The sequence below is a fragment of the Panthera onca genome, chromosome B4 (genome assembly GCF_046562875.1).
Source record: "Panthera onca isolate mPanOnc1 chromosome B4, mPanOnc1 haplotype 2, whole genome shotgun sequence".
Taxonomy (NCBI): Eukaryota; Metazoa; Chordata; class Mammalia; order Carnivora; family Felidae; genus Panthera; species Panthera onca.
The window spans coordinates 89611731-89631640 of record NC_138345.1 but is presented as its reverse complement, the minus strand read 5'-3'; the positions used below and the strand labels follow the sequence as shown (position 1 = coordinate 89631640).

Here is a 19910-nt window from a genome sequence, read left to right as displayed (position 1 = left end):
GGCTGGTGACGAATGAGAGCACCAAAATTTCATCACATTTAAATCAGCATTGCTGGAACAATGCTGTCAGCTGTGAACGTTCCCTTCCTGCAAGCATTATGACCCCTCTGAACTTTTGCACGGGACATAACTGACTGTAACCAAACCTGTTTGGTTCATCTCAAGAATCACACAGGACTCTTGGTGGTTTCTTAGTGTCTGATGGAGCTGATAATTGCGAGTAAGATGCAAAAACCATGAGTTTTGGTCTGTGTGTTTTCGTTTATCGGAGGAAATGGTTTAACAGATAATTATTTACTTTGCAGACACCACTAAAAAAAACCAAGGCTCTCATTGGAGAAATGGGGATGACCTTCTCCAGTGCTGTAAGTTTTGAATTTAATTTTGTGAGACTTCCTGTTCATGTTCTAGGAAGAAACCCTCTCTTTCGGGTAATCTAGTGTAATCTATGTGGTTTTTTTCCTAGTTAGATGCCTGATTTAAAGGAAGAACCTTATTTAATGTGATTTAAATTCTTTTAATTGAAGCATTACTTTTTACTAATTGAACGTTAATTGTAGATAGTGTCTAAGCCAGTTTGCTCTATAGCTCAGAACTAGAGAATTTTGTTTCAAAACGTCATTGTTGGAGGTTTGAAAATGGATGTTAGGAGTCATGTAACATTCATGCTATGTAAATTGCCTTGTGGTAAATGCTTGCAGGCCATGTTACAAAAGTCCAGTTAACCCTGATAGTCAAACCTGAGAAAGATAATAGCAACCAAACAAAACTGACATCTGTGTGTGTATGTATATTCACGTATGTGTGTATGTGAGGTACGAATATATACGTGTGTATAAAGACGGATGTAAAAATCCGTAATCAAATACTAACAAAATTCAGGAACCATGCACATAACCGAGTAAGTAGTAGTCTAGCTTAGCAGGAAATCCATTAAACACCAGCACAGTGTTGTGCTTAAGAGCACAGAGTCTGGAGCTGGATCACCTAGTTTGAATGCCATCTCTACCTCTTTTCTACCTGTGTGGCCTTGGGCAGGTTTCTGGCCCTTGGTCTCCCCACTTGTAAGTGGGAGTACTAAATCCTATCTCAAGGTCTTTGTGATGGTAAATTAATTGGTACATGTAACACAAGCACTTGACTCATAGTACTACATAATGGTCGTTATTATACTGTCCACCAACAAGATCAGTAGTTGAAAAATGAAAAATGTGATGTTCATGTTAATAGATGCTTGAGAGTCCTCCGAAATTTAGCATCCTTTCCTGGTAGTTTATTACGCTGATAAAAGTGCATCCTTACTGTGATGAGTATTTCAAACAAATAGCATACCACGCCTTATAGCTGAGGTGAAAGACTCAGAGCATTGCTGTTAGGAACGAGACAAGGGCATAATACTTGTCACTGAATGCTTTTCTAAACTGTATGGTCATTGGTATCTTGTGGAATTAATTGGAAGACTGGAAGAGACAAAATTATTATTTCCACTTCTTTGGATTTTTTACCTAGAAAACATGGAACTGTTGGAAAACTTTTTAAGTTAATTGAGTTTAGTAAAACAGAAATGAAAAAACAAAAATAACTTTCTTCTGTATAACCAGTTAGAGAAGTACTGGGGAGGAGAGAGAAAAGATCCCATTCATATAGCAGACTCTAGGAATAGCTGTTGGTGGCCTGTAATAGTTAATACCTATATAAATAAAGGTACAGAACTTCATGAGTGGTATAATAAAAATCTTTAATATGTAGATACACCCATCATTTTCTGTGGGGAGACGCAAGATTAATTTATTCTGATCAGAATCCCAACAAGATTTTTTTTAGGCTGAATAAAGGGATTTCAGATTTATCTGGAAGTATAAGTAGGTTAGAACAATCAAGGTAATTTCTTAAAGGAAGAAATTGCTCTTCCAGATAATAAAATGAAATATGAAGATACAGTAAACAGTGTGACATTGGCCAAAAAATAGGTCAGCAAACAAAAATGGGAAAGGAATCCAAGGGTTGCCAAAGTAAAGATTACAGAAGTCAAATATCTAACAAAATTAAAAGGCAAAAGTAAAAAATGGCAAGTATGTATTTGTAATGTGACTGAATCCTTCCTCACCTCAAATTTTATGTAACAAGAAGCTCATGCCCCAGGAGGAAAAAAATGTGCAAAGCTCGTGAACAAATCATTCACGTAAACATAATTGGTCAGTATGCATGTGGAGAATGTTCATCCTCACCAGTACTTAAAAATGCCAAATCCAATTTGAAACGCCAAAGAAATGCTGAGTATTTAAAAGAGATAATATGTAATTTTGGCAAGGGTGTGCTTGAATGAGCATTCCTTCCCTGCTGGTGCGAGTATAGGCTAGTATTACGCTCTGTAAAGTGGCTTGGTGATGTGTGTCCTAAGACCTATACAAATATCGGGTAGAATGGGCTAAATTTATTGATGATAGGTGCTAATAGAAATACAATTAGAACAGAAAAACTATGTCCAGTGTCTTAAGTGACACGGGAAATGTATAAAACTACAGATTATCCTGAAAACTGAACCTGTGCCTCTCAGCTACATTAGGTTCAAGTGATACTCTTTATCTTCGTTAAGACCCGGTTCCTACCACGTAAATATTTCTTTGGCAGATGAGATTAGAATCACTGTTATTCTGAAGCAAGAATCCAACTGCAAAAGAAATCTGTTCTCTTGGTTTGTTTTGTCTGATTTATTGTCTCCATTATGTGACTTAGCGCAGCTCTGAAGTGTGTCATGTGTTTAAAAAAACAAAAACCAAAAAACCTCTATTCCATGGGAAACTAGAAATTCAAAGTTAGAGTATTGAACAGCTTTCTTTATTCTGTTTAGAAATGATAAGAAATCCATCTTTCTTGTGTAACTGGGTTTTTTGCTTCTGTTCCCTTTGTAGTATGTGCCAAGTGCTCTTTGCTGCCCAAGCAGAGCCAGTATCTTGACGGGGAAGTATCCACATAATCATCACGTTGTTAACAACACTTTAGAGGGAAACTGCAGTAGTAAGTCTTGGCAGAAGATCCAAGAACCAAATACTTTCCCAGCAATTCTCAGATCAGTGTGTGGTTACCAGACCTTTTTCGCAGGGAAGTACTTAAATGAGGTATGTTAAATGATCTAGTTATTCCTTAAAAAAAAAAAAAAAAAGCCTTACAAATGTGAATTAACGTAATGCATGTTGTTTTTCAATTAGTATCCATTTGAGTCATGTTAAAATGTTTTTGGTAGATGTTTTCTCCTAATCTTCCCATTGAACAAGAATTTACTTACATGAACATATTTGCATGATTTGGGTACTATAGTTATTCTTCCTTTTTTTTTTTTTTTTTTTTTTTTTTTTTTTTTAAAGTTTATTTTCAGAGAGAGAGCAGGGGAGGGGCAGAGAGAGGGAGAGAGAGAGAATCCTAAGGGAGAGAGAGAGAATCTGCACTGGCAGGGCAGAGCCCAATGCAGGGCTTGAACCCATGAACATGAGATCATGACCTGAGATGAAATCAAGAGTTGGAGGCTTAACCAACTGAGTCACCCAGGTGCCCCAGTAATTCTTCCTTTAAGTAGCCTGATAGCATTTATTTAAAAATGGTCCTATGACTGCTGCTGTCTGATGCATCTGCCCCTTTTTCTTTAAGAATTTTGCTTGTCATGTGGCTGTTTGTCATTTTTGTTTACATTTCCCCCTTTATCAAGATCAAAGTGAAGAATTTTTTCCTTCTACCATCTTTTCTGCATCGTAACAACTTAAGACAACCCATGTCCTAACCTGAAAAAAATGGGAACAATATGTGGAGAGATCAGTAAGGAAGGGAAAGCACTCAGAGCCTGGGATATTCAGGCCGTTAAAGCATATGTCTATGTGGTTGATATGCTGGCCTCTCGTGTGCCTGGATGGAGAAATACCCCTTATAGCCTGCCAAGGCCAGATTTCATGGCCCCCACATTTACCACATTGGCCTTCGCTTTTAGAGTTCAAATTTAAAGGAAATAAAGTTTATTTGAGTGTTTGGGTTGTCTCTTCTAGTAAAACTAGAAGAGGGGATGCAGCACAAAGAAAAGATGTGTATTTTCTTATACACTTTATCCATGGTTGCTGGAGATCCTAATATCTTATCTGAATTTTCTGTTCATTCTTTCCCTCCCTACAATAATTTAGAGAACTTGCAACCTTGTGAGTTTGAAAGAAGAAGAGTCTATTTAAAAAGAATCATGATAAATAAGTACAGATACTAGGTTATCGAGATAAGGATGTGGAACATAAACAGAACATGTACTACTTTGCATATCAAAGATCATATAATGTATATAAAATTAGGAGAAATTCATTAAAATATGAAGATCTCTTAGGGTGCCTGGGTGGCTCAGTCAGTGAAGCGTCTGACTCTTGGTTTTGGCTCAGGTCATGATCTCACAGGTCGTGGGATTGAGTCCCCAGTGCAGAGCCTGCTTGGGATATTCTCTCTCTCTCAAAATAAATAAATAAACATTTTTAAAAAAAATATGAAGATTTCTCAAGGATTCTTCCTTAAATGTAAGGCAGTAGTAAACCTTGTCAAGGAAAAAAGGGATGATTCTATGGTTATTTATTCATCTCCTCAAATAAGTTGAGCTCCGAAAGTAGATTTCACCATCAGCACAACAAGTTGTAGGCTGAGAGCTCATAATATTATTTTGGCCTTGTGAGCCACAAGGTTAGTTGGAGTATTCAGTCTATGCCATCAATACCTCAGGAAATGAACCCTGTGGTGTAAGCCACGTGGACTTTTTCTGGAAAGGGCCAGAAGTAAATATTTTAGGCTCTGCAGGCCATGTCTTTTTTGTGATGACAGAATTCTCTGCCCCCACTCCCCATCCCCTTACCTATGGGGGATATTTTCCCAGACCCCCGATGGATGCCTGAAACTATGGATAGTACTGAACCTTATATATACTATGTTTTTACCTGTACATATGTACCTGTGATAAAGTGTAGTTTATAAATTAGGCACAGTAACAGATTAATAACGGCTAATAAAAGAACAGTTATAGCAATATAATGCAATAAAAGTTATGTGAATATGGTCTCTCTCAAAATATCTTATTGCACTGTACTTACTCTTCTGGGATGATGTGAGATGATGAAATACTACGTGATGAGATGAAATGAGGTGAATGACGTAGGCATTGTGACATAGTGTAAGGGGGGACTTCTGTATTTGACTCTGCTGTTGTAGCATGAAAGCAACCATACACATTATAAAAATCAACAGTGAGTGCAGCTGTGTTCCAATAAAAGTTCATTATCACTGACATTTCAATTTCATGTAACTGTCACATGTCACAAAATACTCCTCTATTGTTTTTGTATTTTTTTTAATGTTTGTTTATTTTTGACAGAGTATGAGTGGGGGAGGGGCAGAGAGAGAGGGAGACAGAATCTGAAACAGGCTCCAGGCTCTGAGCTGTCAGCACAGAGCCCGACGTGGGGCTCGAACTCACAGACCGCGAGACCATGACCTGAGCCGAAGTCGGACGTTCAATCGACTGAGCCACCCAGGCGCCCCTGTTTTTGTATTTTAAAGGTTTTTTTTTTTTTTCCTAAATGTTTATTTATATTTGAGACAGAGCAGAGAGAGAGGAAGACAGAATCCAAATCAGGCTCCAAGCTGTCAGCATGGAGCCTGGCATGGGGCTTGAACTCATGAACGATGAGATCGTGACCCAAGCCAAAGTCGGACACTTAACGTGCTGAGCCACTCAGGTGCCCCTGTTTTTGCATTTTTTAATGGTTGGAAAAAAACTCCCAGCTTGCTGATCATATAAAACAGTTGGCAGGTTAGATTTGACCTAGTGGCCATTAGTTTGCAAACTCCTTCTTCAGAAATTCCTAGGATTATATTCTTTACTTTTTGACTGGTTTATGTGTTTGGGAAAATTGAGCATCTACCATGTTTCAGTTTTTATATTTATTCATTTTTGAGAGATACAGTCGGGCAGGGGAGCAGCAGAGAGAGGGAGACATGGAATCTGAAACAGGCTCCGGGCTCTGAGCACAGAGCCTGAGCCTGAGCCTGATGTGGGGCTCGAACTCCCAAACCGTGAGATCATGACCTGAGCTGAAGTTGGATGCTTAACTGACTGAGCCACCCAGGCACCCCACATCTATCATGTTTCAGGCACTGATCTAAAAAGATTTCTAGGGGCGCCTGGGTGGCTCAGTTAAGCAGCTGACTTTGGCTCATGTCATGACCTCACAGTTCATGAATTCAAGCCCCGTATCAGGCTCTGCACTGACAGCACGGAGCCTGGAGCCTGTTTTGGATTCTGTGTCTTCCTCTTTCTCTGTGTCCCTCTCCCACTGGTGCATGCTTGCTTGCTCTGTCTCTAGTAAATAAATAAATGTTAAAAAAAATTAATAAAATTAAATGTGCCCATCTTTAAAAAAATTAAAATAGAGTAAAAAGATTCTAAAAGTTTCCTTTCTTTCTGATCTGGTCATGTCTAAGGATTTCTGATGCCCCACTTGTCTTGCTTTTCAGTATGGAGCCCCAGATGCAGGTGGACTAGAGCATGTTCCTCTGGGCTGGAGTTACTGGTACGCCTTGGTGAGTGATTACTGAAGTCATTGGCAATTACATGCGGCCCTACAGATATGAAATATATTTACTCTCTAATTTAGTTCTGATTTTTCACATAAATTGCTTTGTGTTTATGAGTAGCTATTTTATCTCCTTAAAACAAAGTCTGTTGATTTACAAGTCACTCCCTGCAGGATATTTTTCCTGCATCACACAGAGTTTAACTACGTTTTGCTGTTCTACCTGACCTACTTGTGGCATTTTAAACTAGGACATGTTATTGAAACTATGTTAGTAGTTCATAAAACTTCAAAGAATCCGATTCAGTATTGAGATAATGTAAAATCCGATTCAGTATTGACTTAATTGCCTTTTTTTTTTTTTTGATGTCCTATCACTAATTAAACAGTATAGGTTTGCCCAGCACGATTTTGACTTTTGTTTGGGGTGCTGACCTCATAACAACTTCTACTTTCCTGTCTTAATAGGAAAAGAATTCTAAATACTATAATTATACCCTCTCTATCAATGGGAAGGCACGAAAGCATGGTGAAAACTACAGTGTGGACTACCTGACAGATGTTCTGGTGAGTTACTGAAGCTCTGTCCTTGCAGGTTTGTTTTACAAATGAGTGAAGGCTCTGCCTAGGAAACCTTTGGGTTTGGTCATATTGAGTATGTGAATTAATAATAACTTCTTTTAACTGCCAAGGAATATTTCCAACTGATTAAAAACTCCTGAGGGTATTTTTCTTTGCATATAAGCCAGGCTCAAAGCTAATGTTCTTGAAATTCCAGCAACAAATCCCTTTTCCAAAGGCTAATCTCTAAGACTATAGAGATTACTTTGAAGAGGTTTTATTTTAGAGGTTTTTACTCTTGACCCCCGTTTCATTCACCAGCTGTGAGATGGCAGCTTCACCATGAGGGTGGAGAGATAGGGATTGGGAGTTCTTAAGGCATTGTGTATTTATATATCAAAATTACTGAAACTGGGTGAATTTAGGACTTTCCTTTCCTATCTAAGGTGTTTCTAATGACACCCCTCCATAGAGTATTCATTCAGCAAATATTTGAGACCCCAGCATAACATGTGTTCAGTAGATGAAGCAGAGTCCCTCTTGGTGATCGGTTAGAGAAATAAGGCAGGGTATGGGGGTTACTTAGATAACACTGACAGAGGTGAGATTGAGCTGTGCAGATCAGGAGAGAGGTTGCCGCAGACAGAGGGAACAACAAGTGTGAGGGCCCTGAGGCAGGAGTATGCTTGGCATGTTGGAGAAACCACAGGCTTCTGACAGGGCTCAAGCAGGTGGGTGGGATGGTAAAAGGAAATCGATGCAGTCAAGTATCCTTTGACTTTAGTGATGGGGATAAATGAAAATATAACAACTAGAACAATTTTTTTTTTTAAGTTTATTTACTTATTTTGAGAGAGGGAGCGAGTGAGCAGGGGAGGAGCAGAGTGAGAAGGAGAGAGAGAATCTCAAGCAAGGTCTGTGCTGTCAGTGCAGAGCTCAATGCGGGGCTCAAACTCACGAACCGTGAGATCGTGACCTGAGCTGAAGTCCAGAGTTGGATGCCTAACCGACTAAGCCAGGCACCCCTCAGCTAGAACAATTAAAAGCATAACATGTATGTGAGATGTTTTCAGTTTCGTGATGTATCTCCAGATAAGCAAATGAAAAATATAAGTCAACATAAATTAAAAACCTGGTGTTTGTATTTGGATTTAATGTTATTCATACAGCTTAGCTGCTTTCACTGGCATAACTTACCGTATCTACGCTCTGTGTATTTTTTATAAGATTAAGGTAACTTGATCCACCTGTCCCACTGTTGTGAATTAGGTTGACTCTTTTTACATTCTTCAAGGTATCAAAGGAACACTCTAAGCTGTTTTAATATAAGCTAATACTTGAATGGCCAAAGTACTATTTCTTTTCTTATGGGAGGCATAACAGTCTTTAGATCATGTAAAATCATTAGGATCTTCATTCCTTTCTTAGGATGGTGTATCTTTATATTTTTTGAATAAGTATTGCCTGAAACCCAAATATTTGTTCTAACAACACACTTGTAAGTAACTGTGACATAGGTTATGTTTCGATTAAAATTGTTAAAATTCTTAAGATTGCTTAAAAGTGAATATGACTGTATACCTCCTGTTTACCTGAGAACAAACATCTCTCAGGTCCTCAACTGTTGGATAGGGTCGATGATGATGGATTTTATGTATCTCAGGCTAATATCTCTTTGGGCTTCCTGGACTACAAATCCAACTCTGAACCATTCTTCATGATGATCTCCACACCAGCACCACACTCGCCTTGGACAGCCGCACCTCAGTACCAGAAGACCTTCCAGAACGTCTTTGCACCAAGAAATAAGAACTTCAACATCCATGGAACGGTAGCTTCCCCCAATCCTTGAATTAAACCATACTCGATATAAGTAACTTGTCAGGGAGCCATTGAGCCAGTAGTCAGTTTTCCTTCCAGGTCTTTTAAAGGTAATTGTACCTGTCTCAAGTACAATAGATAGTGTAAACTTACTTCTGAAGTACGGATAAGCTTCCTGCCGCATATGTAGTTAGCAGCTGGAGCGTGCACAGGGAATATTAAAGAAATGCCATCTTCCCTGACTACAGGCTCTCTTGATAATTTTTTTTTAATTTTTTTTTTTTTAATATTTATTTTTGAGAGACAGAGATAGAGCATGAGCAGTGGGGGAGGAGAGAGAGGGAGGGAGACACAGAATATGAAGCAGGCTCCAGGCTCCGGGCTGTCAGTACAGAGCCCGATGCGGGGCTCGAACTCCCCAACTGTGAGATCATGACCTGAGCCGAAGTCAGACACTTAACCGACCGAGCCACCTGGGCACCCACTCTCCTGATGATTTCTGTGCTGGTTCTCCTCAGTGTCTGAGGCACATCTCTTGGGGCTGAGCTAGGCCTGCAGCAGCCTCCTATGGGTGGCCCTCACCAGGCCTGAGGCATGGGAAGGAGGGGGTGACTTAGTGCAGAATGATTGGAAGGGGAAGTTAAATGGAGAAATGAGCTAGAGCAGGGAATATAATTAAGGACCACAACCTAAATATTTGCCTTACATGCAGGATACTTATACTTTCCTTGGCACAGGGGATAGGCAGTTCACTGATTCAGAGACAGAAGTGCTCAAATGCCTCCTGTGTGTTACCCAGAAATCTTCATTGTTTGTGAACCAGTAGACAGAATGAGTCTTAGAGTAGACTCAGCATTACCGTTTTCTAGCTAAGTGACCTGAACATGAGCAAGATGCTTCACTTCTGCTTTTCTGTCTAAAGTGGGAGATGCTCATTCCTCATGCAGCTGCTATATGGATTAAAGAACCTAGAAATGAGTAGCATGTTGCCTGGCACATTGTAGGCAAATGCTTAAGTATGATTTTTAAAGCTGAGAGAACAGAGTTTTGAACTAGAGAGTCATTCTCAGACTGTTTCAAAAGCAGTTAATAGAAGTTCCCATGAGCAAGTAAGTTGAGGAATTTTAAATAGGTCACTCTTATAGGATTTCTCAGAGATATTCCTGTTCTAACATGAATTCCCAGCAGGACGATACGCCGTATAGCATTTCTCAAACACGTTAACTAAAAACCTTTTGAGGATGGTAGTTTGGGAGATGGTGGCTTGGGACTTTATGAAGAGGGAGGAGAGAATTAATGATGTATGGGAATGTTTTTGTTTTTTAGAACTGTGAGTGTTTTGTTTAAATGAGAAGAACCCTCTAGATTTGAGTTTGAAGTTTTAGGAAATTGCAATGATGAGATTTTTCCCAAGGCTCTAGGATGGTCATCTTGGGTAGGAAAATAGAGGGTGATAGAATGATGGCTTATGAGGGCAAAACTTAATGGAAGGTAAAGTTAATATTTACCCTTTTGGAGTTTGGGCAGTAGACCCAGAGCATAGACTTAAAGTTACAAATTCAGTCTCCTTTTAGCCAGTAGTTTCTCAGTACTTTTTACCAAATCTGTTTTAATGCTGCTAACAAGGAGTCCAGGCCTTCTCTCATTAGGGAGGTAGTAGGAAGAAGCTAAAGAACAAGTGATAATCTATAGGACATGTTTTTACAAACATATGGGGCAGGGGAGAGGAAGTCTGAAGTTGCTTAAGTGTTCCTCTTTGCTGAAGTATAAAACGGTCCTTTTCATTATCAACTCTGGTAGTTTATTTGATTGTAGTAACTTGGTATTAACGTTTTTTTTTTTCTTTTAAATTTTAGAACAAGCACTGGTTAATTAGGCAAGCCAAGACCCCAATGACTAATTCTTCAATACAGTTTTTAGATAGTGCCTTTAGGAAAAGGTAAGAGCTGCTACTTTATCAGTCTGGATGGTCTTTGAGGACCTTTCCAAACCAGCCCATGAACAGGGGACTGCACAACATGGTTATCTTTGAGATAAAGTCAGAAGGTAGACTTTATCTGGTTGATGGGAGAAACTTTGATTGGGGGTCCGCTGCCCTAGAAGCGGACTGAGATTCCTTTACATTCAGGTGTATGGGAGATGGTCTTTGGACCCCAGGACTAACATAATTGCAAACTGGAGCCATTTGGTTAAAAAAAAAAAAAAAAAAAAAAAAAAAAAAAATCCATTTGTTTGAAGAAAAGGTCACTTTGTGAGAATCGGGCCCAATATTGGTATAAGACCCAAAGGCTTAGACTAGAGCAAAGTATTTTCTTTGCTATTTGGAATTTGAAGGAATTGCATTACGTCAATTCTTAAAAATCAATTATACTCTCTTAAGATGTATTTGGATTATACCAGGGAATAACAGACTTTTTCTATGAAGAGCCAGATAGTGAATATTGTAGCCTGGCAGGCCATACAGTTTTTATCACAGTTGCCCAGCTTTGCTGTTGGAGCCCAGCTAGGCAATATGTAAATTAATGAGCATGACTGTGTTCTAATAAAACTTTATATGAAAACAGTTTGTTGTTTAATGGATACAGAGTTTCAGATTTAGAAGACGAAAAGGTTCTGAAGATCTGTTTCACTGGGTGAATATACTTAATACTACTAATTGTATCCTTAAAATTTGTTAAGATGGTAAATTTTATGTCGTGTATTTTTTACAATTTAAAAGCAAACAAAAACAGAGGGCAAACTGTGGCCCATCACCATGGTTTGCCAACCCCTAGTTTAGACCCTTAAACTTTGTTGTAGCATAGGTCTGTCTGAATTAATCTGTATTCATCAGTGCTGAATTGACAATTTTCTCTTCCAGTTGCTTCTGCTGTCATAACCAGTGATGATAAAGCTAACTGGTTATTAAAAGCTCCATTTATTTCTCTAGAAATCATTAAATTTGTAATGAACTAATTACATTCTGGAATTTTTTTTTTCCCTTCTGGAATTTTCTAATTAGAAATTAGAAAATTATCTCTGGTTTTTTCCAGTGAGGGGTTTGAGGAAAGGAAGTTTGGGATTTGAGCTTTTTAGGGGTGTGGTTTGGGGGCTTTGTATTGTTTTGTTTTGGACTTTGCTCCCACTCTTTTGGCAAAATAGCATTCCCTCAGTCATTGTTTCTGAAGTCCCATTGTCACCTTCTGTTTACATCCAGGTGGCAGACTTTATTGTCAGTTGATGACCTTGTGGAGAAACTAGTCAAGAGATTGGAGTTCAATGGGGAACTTAACAACACATACATCTTTTATACCTCAGACAATGGCTATCACACAGGTAAGGGGCAAGCTGGGGTATTCCTGTGACCTTGATGAGGTGCCTTTCCTCTTTCACCCAGTCAGCAGCACTGGCAGGCAGCTCTGGTCTGTTATAGGGGTGCCCAAGCCTGGAGGGTGTTGTCCTCAGGACTCCTCTGCTTAGAGGCTCTTCTCATTAGCATGGAAAGACCAGGTTTCATTATTTGCTATTGCATATGCTAAATTACGTGATGTTCTAGGAGTTGGGAAAGGAGAGTGAGCTTGCTGGGTTAGAGGCAGGCTTTATGAAAGAGGTAGGAAACAGAACTAGATTTAAAGGGCAAGTAGACCTTAGAGAATACAGGCGTAAGAAATTTTACGAGGAAAGACCAAGATAAGGTTGTCTTGTGAAATTGTGAAAGAAGTTTTACTGATTTTGTGTGTGTGGTTTTGTTCTATGTCTTGTCTTTTCAAAAGTGTATATGAGTCAGCCCTAGATCTGTGACTTTCCTTTTCTCCACTTGGATGTTCTTAGAAACCAATGGCCTCTTTCCCTACGTATAAATTTCACAAACTTCAAACTGCTAACCTGAGACTTGCTTGCATAGTAGCAGATTGATTAGGCATTTAATTTTTTTTTTAAGTTTATTTATTTTGAGAGAGAGAGAGAGAGAAAGAGAAAGCAGGAGGGGTGCGGGGGGCGGAGAGAATCCCGAGAATGCTCCTCGCTGTCAGCACAGAGCCCTTACTTGGGCTTGATTCCACTAACCGTGAGATCATGACCTGAGCTGAGATCAAGAGTTGAATGCTTAATTGACCGAGCCCCCCAGGTGCCCCTAGGCATTTAATGTTTTGTTGTGAATATTTTGAAGCACTCAAAGTAGAGAGTAGTAAAATAACCCTCGTTATCCAGCTTCAATTTTTAGCTACATGTGACCAGTTTTTTAAATTCTTCTTAACTTCCCCTTGTTTTTCTTTTTTTAGCTTGGAAGGCTTTGGAAAAACTTCAGACATTGTGATTCCGTACATCAATAATTGATTGTGTATCTGACTGGTCTGTTATGTATTGGGATCTAGACAAAGTCCACATGCTACCTGTATTTTTTGTGTGCCCTAAGGTTGTCATTGCCACTAAATTCATTGGGGAAAAGTGTTTTTTGTTCTTTAACATCTCGCATTCTAGATTTGGCTGATTGCGGTCTTGTGATGCTTGTTTATCTTTAGTCAGCGTTTTCCATAGATGGGTAGTTAGATCTACGATCTTAATAGAAATTCACGTTTCCAGTGAGAATGCTTTCTTTGGTGATACTGACACGTACTTCCTGTTGCATCACTTCATGAGGGTGTCTGCTTGGCCCACTTTAGCAAGGCTCCTAATTGATGGCTCATGTGGTATCAGCCTGAGCCTCTCTTACGAACCTTTTGTGATCGAAGCTTCCATCGATGATTGTTGCTTTAATCCATTCTCTCAAAAATTGCAAAGTGTTGACTTCCTAACTCTGTCCTTTTTGCATTTATTACTTGGAATTCCTTAGGGAAGAACTTCCTCACATCAGCTGTTTGGTATCTTGAAATTGATTGATTCAGGAAAGGCCGAATAAACGTTTTCGTTCCTTTATTTACAGTTTTTAGAGTAACCTCGTTCAGCTGTGGTCAGGTTGAGTGACATACATAAATTATATTTGTTACAGTACTTTCCAGGCATTCTTTTTGCTGAATATGTCCTATGTTAGACCAACGAGTCCCCTGAGACATTTGTTTAAAGATGAACTCATTTCCTGCCTTGTAGTAATAAGAGACCTGAGCGATTGTAAACTTTCCATTAAAGTGCCATAAATAGTAGGACAAAGTTGTTTTCATTCTTACTATCAATTAAATGAATCAGTGACACATCTATCCTGGCTCCATCTTTACCCCATGTATTTTGTTTTCAGGACAGTTTTCTTTGCCAATAGACAAAAGACAGCTGTATGAGTTTGACATCAAAGTTCCACTGTTGGTTCGAGGACCTGGGATCAAACCAAATCAGACAAGCAAGGTAGGTGCCTGAAAAAATGGTGGTGTTTACAGGTAGCACTTGCCTAAGAAAAGAAGGTTATTTCTCTGGAGAAGAGCCTAATTAGATTTCTCCCGCTATGAGGAGGATGTCTGATTGGCTTAAGATCTTTTAAGTGTATTTATAAGCCTTGGAAATAGTGATTTCCTTTTTTATTTTCTGGCCACCTTCCATTAACTGTATTCCCCCCACCCCCATATCATATCATATCATATCAGGATAAATAACTTTTATTTGTCCTTCAAGACATAAATCTTTTTTTTTAATGTTTATTTTTGAGAGAGAGAGAGAGAGCAGGGGAGGGGCAGAGAGAGAGAGACACAGAATCCAAAGCAGGCTCCAGGCTCCAAGCTGTCAGCACAGAGCCTGATGCAGGGCTCAAACTCATGAACCGTGAAATCATGACCTGAGCTGAAGTCACATGTTTAACCGACTGAGCCACCCAGGCACCCCTGCAAGACTGTAAATCTCTACCTTGTCCTAGAACAGTGACTCTCCCGTGCAGTGCTCCTCAAAATCACTCTCTGAAATTGTGAAAGGTTCAACATCCACAATGGTTCTAATGGACTCACTTGGATGGAATAGAGACCCAGCCTCTGTTTTTTTTTCTTCAGTTCACAGATGATTCCGAGAGGCAGCCCGGTTTGAGGCCTACTACCCTGTAGATCAGAACTCCTCAGGCAGATTTCCCCTGGGGACCTTGTTAAAATGCAGGTTCTGACTCTGCATTTCAGACTTCCCAGCCGATGTCTGCTGCTGATCTGTCCTCACTTTGAGTAGAACATTCTAGAAAGCCTGTCTTGTGAGGATTTCGTTCCTCTCTCTGTGGGACTTTTCCTTGCTAATGTGTTTCTGCTTTACTGATTCTCCTAGAACTGTCATAATGTACCACTTTCTTTCGTTGCCATTTCCATTTGGTTTCATTGTCTTTTTCCAAACTTGGTACCTCATACTGAGGCACTTTGTTCCTAGATCCAAAACACTTTGTAGGCACCCTGATTCAAAACACTTTGGTCTAATGCTTGGGAGATAAGAATTGATAAGCTCTACCAGTTATGTCTTTTGTTTCCTGATAACAGCTCTGTGAGGCAAAAGGAAATGAGCAAATACATCGTTTAAGCTAAATTTGGAAAGTGGGCCAGACTTTCTGGGTATACTAGATACTTTAGTTTAATTTGGAGGTTTAATGTTTATTTTGTTTAAATGTCTGTAATTCACTTATTTCCTTTTGTAATGCTCAGATGGAATTCTGTTGAAATTCTTTCAGAAAGGTAAAATGGCCTTCATAATTTCCTTGGGAGTTTTCTTTTTCTCCTAAGACCTGTAATCCTAAACCCAGTTACTTCCCAGTACAAATTCAGTTCCCTATACATGGGCCTTTTTTCAAAGGAGATAGGCGAGTTTGGAGGACCATTAAATCTTAAAAAGCATTTTATTGATCTCGATGTTGGGAGTTGATTCAGGGACGTGTCTGCAGCTGTGTACATTTGTAAGGAGCAGGGCTACTGGGGCCACTTCTAACCAGTGTGCGGAAGGAGGCTGAATGAGAACAAAGTGAAATGTAACAGCCAGCTGCCCATTGAACAAACCATTCCTTTTGTCTTCAAGTTAACAGTGGCAATGAGAAAAGTTCATCTTCTCTAAGCAGTCTAAATGAAACTTGGTTCTTAGAAAACCATTTCAATAATAAGTATGATTTGTTAAATGCTTCATATGTGACAGCTCTTATTCTAAGTGTATTAGCTGTACCGACTCATTTAACTATCACGGCCTTATGAGAAATAGATAGCTATCCCCCTTTTACAGATGAGGAAATTGAGGTACAAAGTTAAATGGTTTGCCCAAGAAAATGTAGCTAAAAAGTATCGCAGTCTGGCTCCAGAGTCTGTGCTTAACCATTACAGTATAGCTCAGAAAATATTTAAGTATCTTCTTGTGCCAGCAGCCTTGGATACACAGTACTGAGCAGTCAGGGAAGATCAGTTCTTAAGTCCCTGTGTGCAGGAGAACCAGATACTTTAGCTACACTTGTTAGTGAGAGCCTCCGACGCATTTGAGCAGAGACCTGAATGTTGAGAAGGATATAGTCCTGCAGAGATTTGTGGGAGGTCATTCTGAGCAGAACAATAAGTGCGAAGGCACAGATATGAGAATGAGCTTGGCTTGTTCAGGGGACAGAATGTGGCAGTTGTACTGAATTATTTTCACTTCCTAAGTGAACCATCTCTCTGCCCTCCTCACCTTTGTATGGCTGATTGCTCCTTCTGTTTGGAATGCCCCTCTTGAGCCCCTTCCACCTCACTAATTGTCCTTTAGAGCTTCGGTTTTGGACTCCTGTCTGGAAAGTCTCTACAGACCCCTGCCCCCACTTGGGGTAGGTGTTCTTCCCATGTTCTTAGCTGGCCTCACACTTACCACACCCTACTGAGTTTGTCTTTTATCTGGGGAGTTCCTAGAAGAGAAGCACTGTCTAAGCTTAGACTACCCAGCCCTTACACACACTGGGGGACATCCTTGTTGCTTGAATGGTTAATTAATACCAAGGTCACATAGTAAGTGGCAGAACCAGGACTGAAAATTAAGTGTGTGGTTAAAATCCGTGTGTGTGTGTGTGTGTGTGTGTGTGTGTGTGTGTGTCTTGCACTGCTGTGCTGACAGATGTAGTTGGAGACGTGTGAAATGCTCAGCTTCCACCGTGCACAAAGAATGTCAGAGATGGTGGGTAGTTCATCATGTGTTGACAACATAGTTGTCTCAGTGCCAGTTGTCCCGTGTGAGTGGCACAGGGTTTTGAGTTGGGCATAATAAACTGAGCCTCCAGAAGCTGATGGCCAAAACAGGGCACGTTTGACCAGTGGGGCTTAGCTGTTGGGAGATCAGAAGCAGGTGGTATGTGTGAATGCCAAAGACTGGCTTATTGAGGTTTTCTCCCCTGGCTGGAAATTAATCTAGCTTTAGATTTGGTGGTAGAAATTCTTCAAAAGGGTTTTAAGCAAGAAAAAGGTTAGCAGGAAAAAAATGACCAGCATGATCCAGGGGAAATAGAACTGAACTGGGAGTCAAGAAGATGACATAATGGCTTTAAGACTGGACAGAATAAGCCTTGTTTCCCTACGTGAAGTCGGGAAGATGGTAAGTGAAAGATTCTCAGGTGTAACTTAGTGACACCCTAGCTTCATACTTGTAGGGAAGCTGGGGTTGAGGCGTCAACCCAGATGAAGCAGCCCAAGATGGGGAGAGTTCTCTGCTCTCTTACATGGTTCCACTGCTTTTCTCCACATGGATTTGGGGTGTTCTCTGGCATGCTTTGAGTCTTCCCTTGATAACTCTACATGAATTCTTGATTCTCAGGGCTTAAATGTCTGTTTGGAAATCCGATGTGTCCTCCTGAGAACCCTCTTATTTTATTTTATTTTTTTCAGTAATTCTGTAGCACTGTCATTTTTTTAGAGCTAAAAAAAAATAAGCAGCTGCAAGGCATGATATCCCTTGATTTCATGCCCCAGAATTTTCTCAGAGCTTTTACTTGATCAGAATGTCTGTATACTTCAAACCTAAGAACATTACCAAACAGTGAGGCTGTGATTTATGAAATAATTTATTTTTGGTCTTGTCAGTGCTTTTTTGGTTTCAATCCATAAATGAATCTTTATACTTATAAAAGCAGTACCATTTTAGGAACTTGAATGCTAATGTTTCTAGAAGTCATTATGATCATGGGTCCATAGTGTCCATTCTAATTTTTATTTGTAAAAACCAGAGCTAGGTGTAATTCTGTTGAATTCTTTACTCCTCCCATTTCCACTAAAAGTCTACCATCTCCTGACATAGTATGCTAATTTTGAGACTCTTCACCTCTTAGTCAAATAAAAGTCTAGAAGGTAATAGAATTTGTCCATTATTTTTATGAAAAATGTGATTATTGTAGATAGCTAGGAATGGAGAGTCCTGGGATGGTGTTTATGGCACTTGGGCCGAATCTTAGGGACTCTTGATTTGTACTGAAACCTAAAAGACCTGTCTCCCCATAGAGCAGACTCACTCGACAGAGGCCCCCCACCCCCGGTTCATACAGCTGATGGTTCTTGAGGCAATTGCTGGTGAAACAGGCAGTCACCATTTTAAAAAAAATTTTTGTTTAATGTTTGTTTATTTCTTAGAGACAGAGCACGAGTGGGGAGGGGCACAGGCAGAGGGAGATACAGAATCTGAAGCAGGCTCCAGGCTCTGAGCTGTCAGCACAGAGCCTGACGTGGGGCTGGAACTCAACAGACTGCAAGATGATGACCTCAGCCGAAGTCGGACTCCCAACCGACTAAGCCACCCAGGCACCCCCAGGCAGTCACTATTTTATATCTCTACAGGCTTTATTATTTTGGTGTTTACTTTTTTTTTTGTTTTCTTATGAAACTGCCTTGGTCCTATTACTAATACCTGTGGAATTGGCTTTACGTCATTTATGTTTTAGACATGACTGAAGATCTTTTAGTCACGTGTCAGGGTCTTGTTGCCTTGATCTGATTCCGAAGGTAACATATGTGCTGCTCTTTCCTGCCACGATCTTTTCTGTATTCATACCCAGTCTTCTTGACTGTGTTCAGAGCGGTTCAGTCTGTCTGGGAGTCTTGGAATTAGGCAAGATATTTCTTACACTGGGTCTTGTATAATCTCTAGAGACGTCATTTTTGTGGGTTTTTTCCCCAGTAACATACGGATTGCCTTTCCCGTGAGTGGCTTGCCACTGAATGGTAATTTCTGACAGCTGCAGCATTACACTAAATGATTCACAGCCAAGATAAGCATTTTGGTCTGCCCTACAAGAGCCATCGTAGCCACAGGAGAGCTGGCCCCTGGATGTTGCCCTGAAGATGCTTTCTTGCCCTTCATGTCTGTACTTTTGGTTTTGTTTTTAAATTAAAAGTTCCTGACTTGGTAGGAATCCCTGTTTGGCCTTTCCTAAGACGCTCTAAGTTTTCTCAACAATGTTGAAGACTTAATTTCCTTTGAGTAAATGGTAGCTTTTCCAGTTACGAGCTGTTGGCTTTGTTTCAGTTACTTCCCTTTCATTTTCTCATCTGTAAAATGGAAATATACTGCATCCTACAGTTGTGGTGAGGATTAATTGAGGATAAACGGTAAATACTGGCACAGAATAGGTGCTCGGTAAACATTAGTGCCCCTAGTTTCCATGGTGAATTGTCTTCACCATTCTCAAAGGTTTTCCTAGCCTGTGACTGAAGTGACTTCAGGTGTATGCTTAGGTCCTGTATAGGCCTACACTGTCCCCTACAGTAGCCACCAGCCACACGTACCTGTTAATGTCAAGTTAAATAAAATATATACAATGAATTTCCCCCTTTTTTTTTTTTTCACTTTAATGTGGTCACTAGACAATTTTAAATTGCATATGTGGTCCCATTGTATTAGACTCTTCTGGTTTAGGTCCTAATGAGGATTTGTGTACAGAAAGAAAATAGTCTAATAAACTAAAGGAATAAGGCAAGGTATAAATGCAGGACAATAACTTTAATGTCTAGAATGTTTATGTAGCACATTTAAGTTCTGTGCTCTTTAAGGAACCTTTTATCAGTGCACTGTTGGAATAAGTTT

The 19910-nt window shown here is 39.8% G+C and overlaps 1 protein-coding gene across 1 annotated transcript in view; it reads left to right on the top strand.

The window, feature by feature from the left end:
* Positions 1-19910, top strand: part of GNS (glucosamine (N-acetyl)-6-sulfatase) — a 55509-nt gene that overhangs the window by 5464 nt on the left and 30135 nt on the right. Inside the window, exons 2-9 of the mRNA XM_060657067.3 lie at positions 306-365; positions 2913-3119; positions 6529-6594; positions 7056-7154; positions 8812-8979; positions 10826-10908; positions 12166-12284; positions 14179-14282. Of these exons, the coding sequence (XP_060513050.3) occupies positions 306-365; positions 2913-3119; positions 6529-6594; positions 7056-7154; positions 8812-8979; positions 10826-10908; positions 12166-12284; positions 14179-14282 (906 nt within the window). The remainder of the gene's footprint in view (positions 1-305; positions 366-2912; positions 3120-6528; positions 6595-7055; positions 7155-8811; positions 8980-10825; positions 10909-12165; positions 12285-14178; positions 14283-19910) is intronic.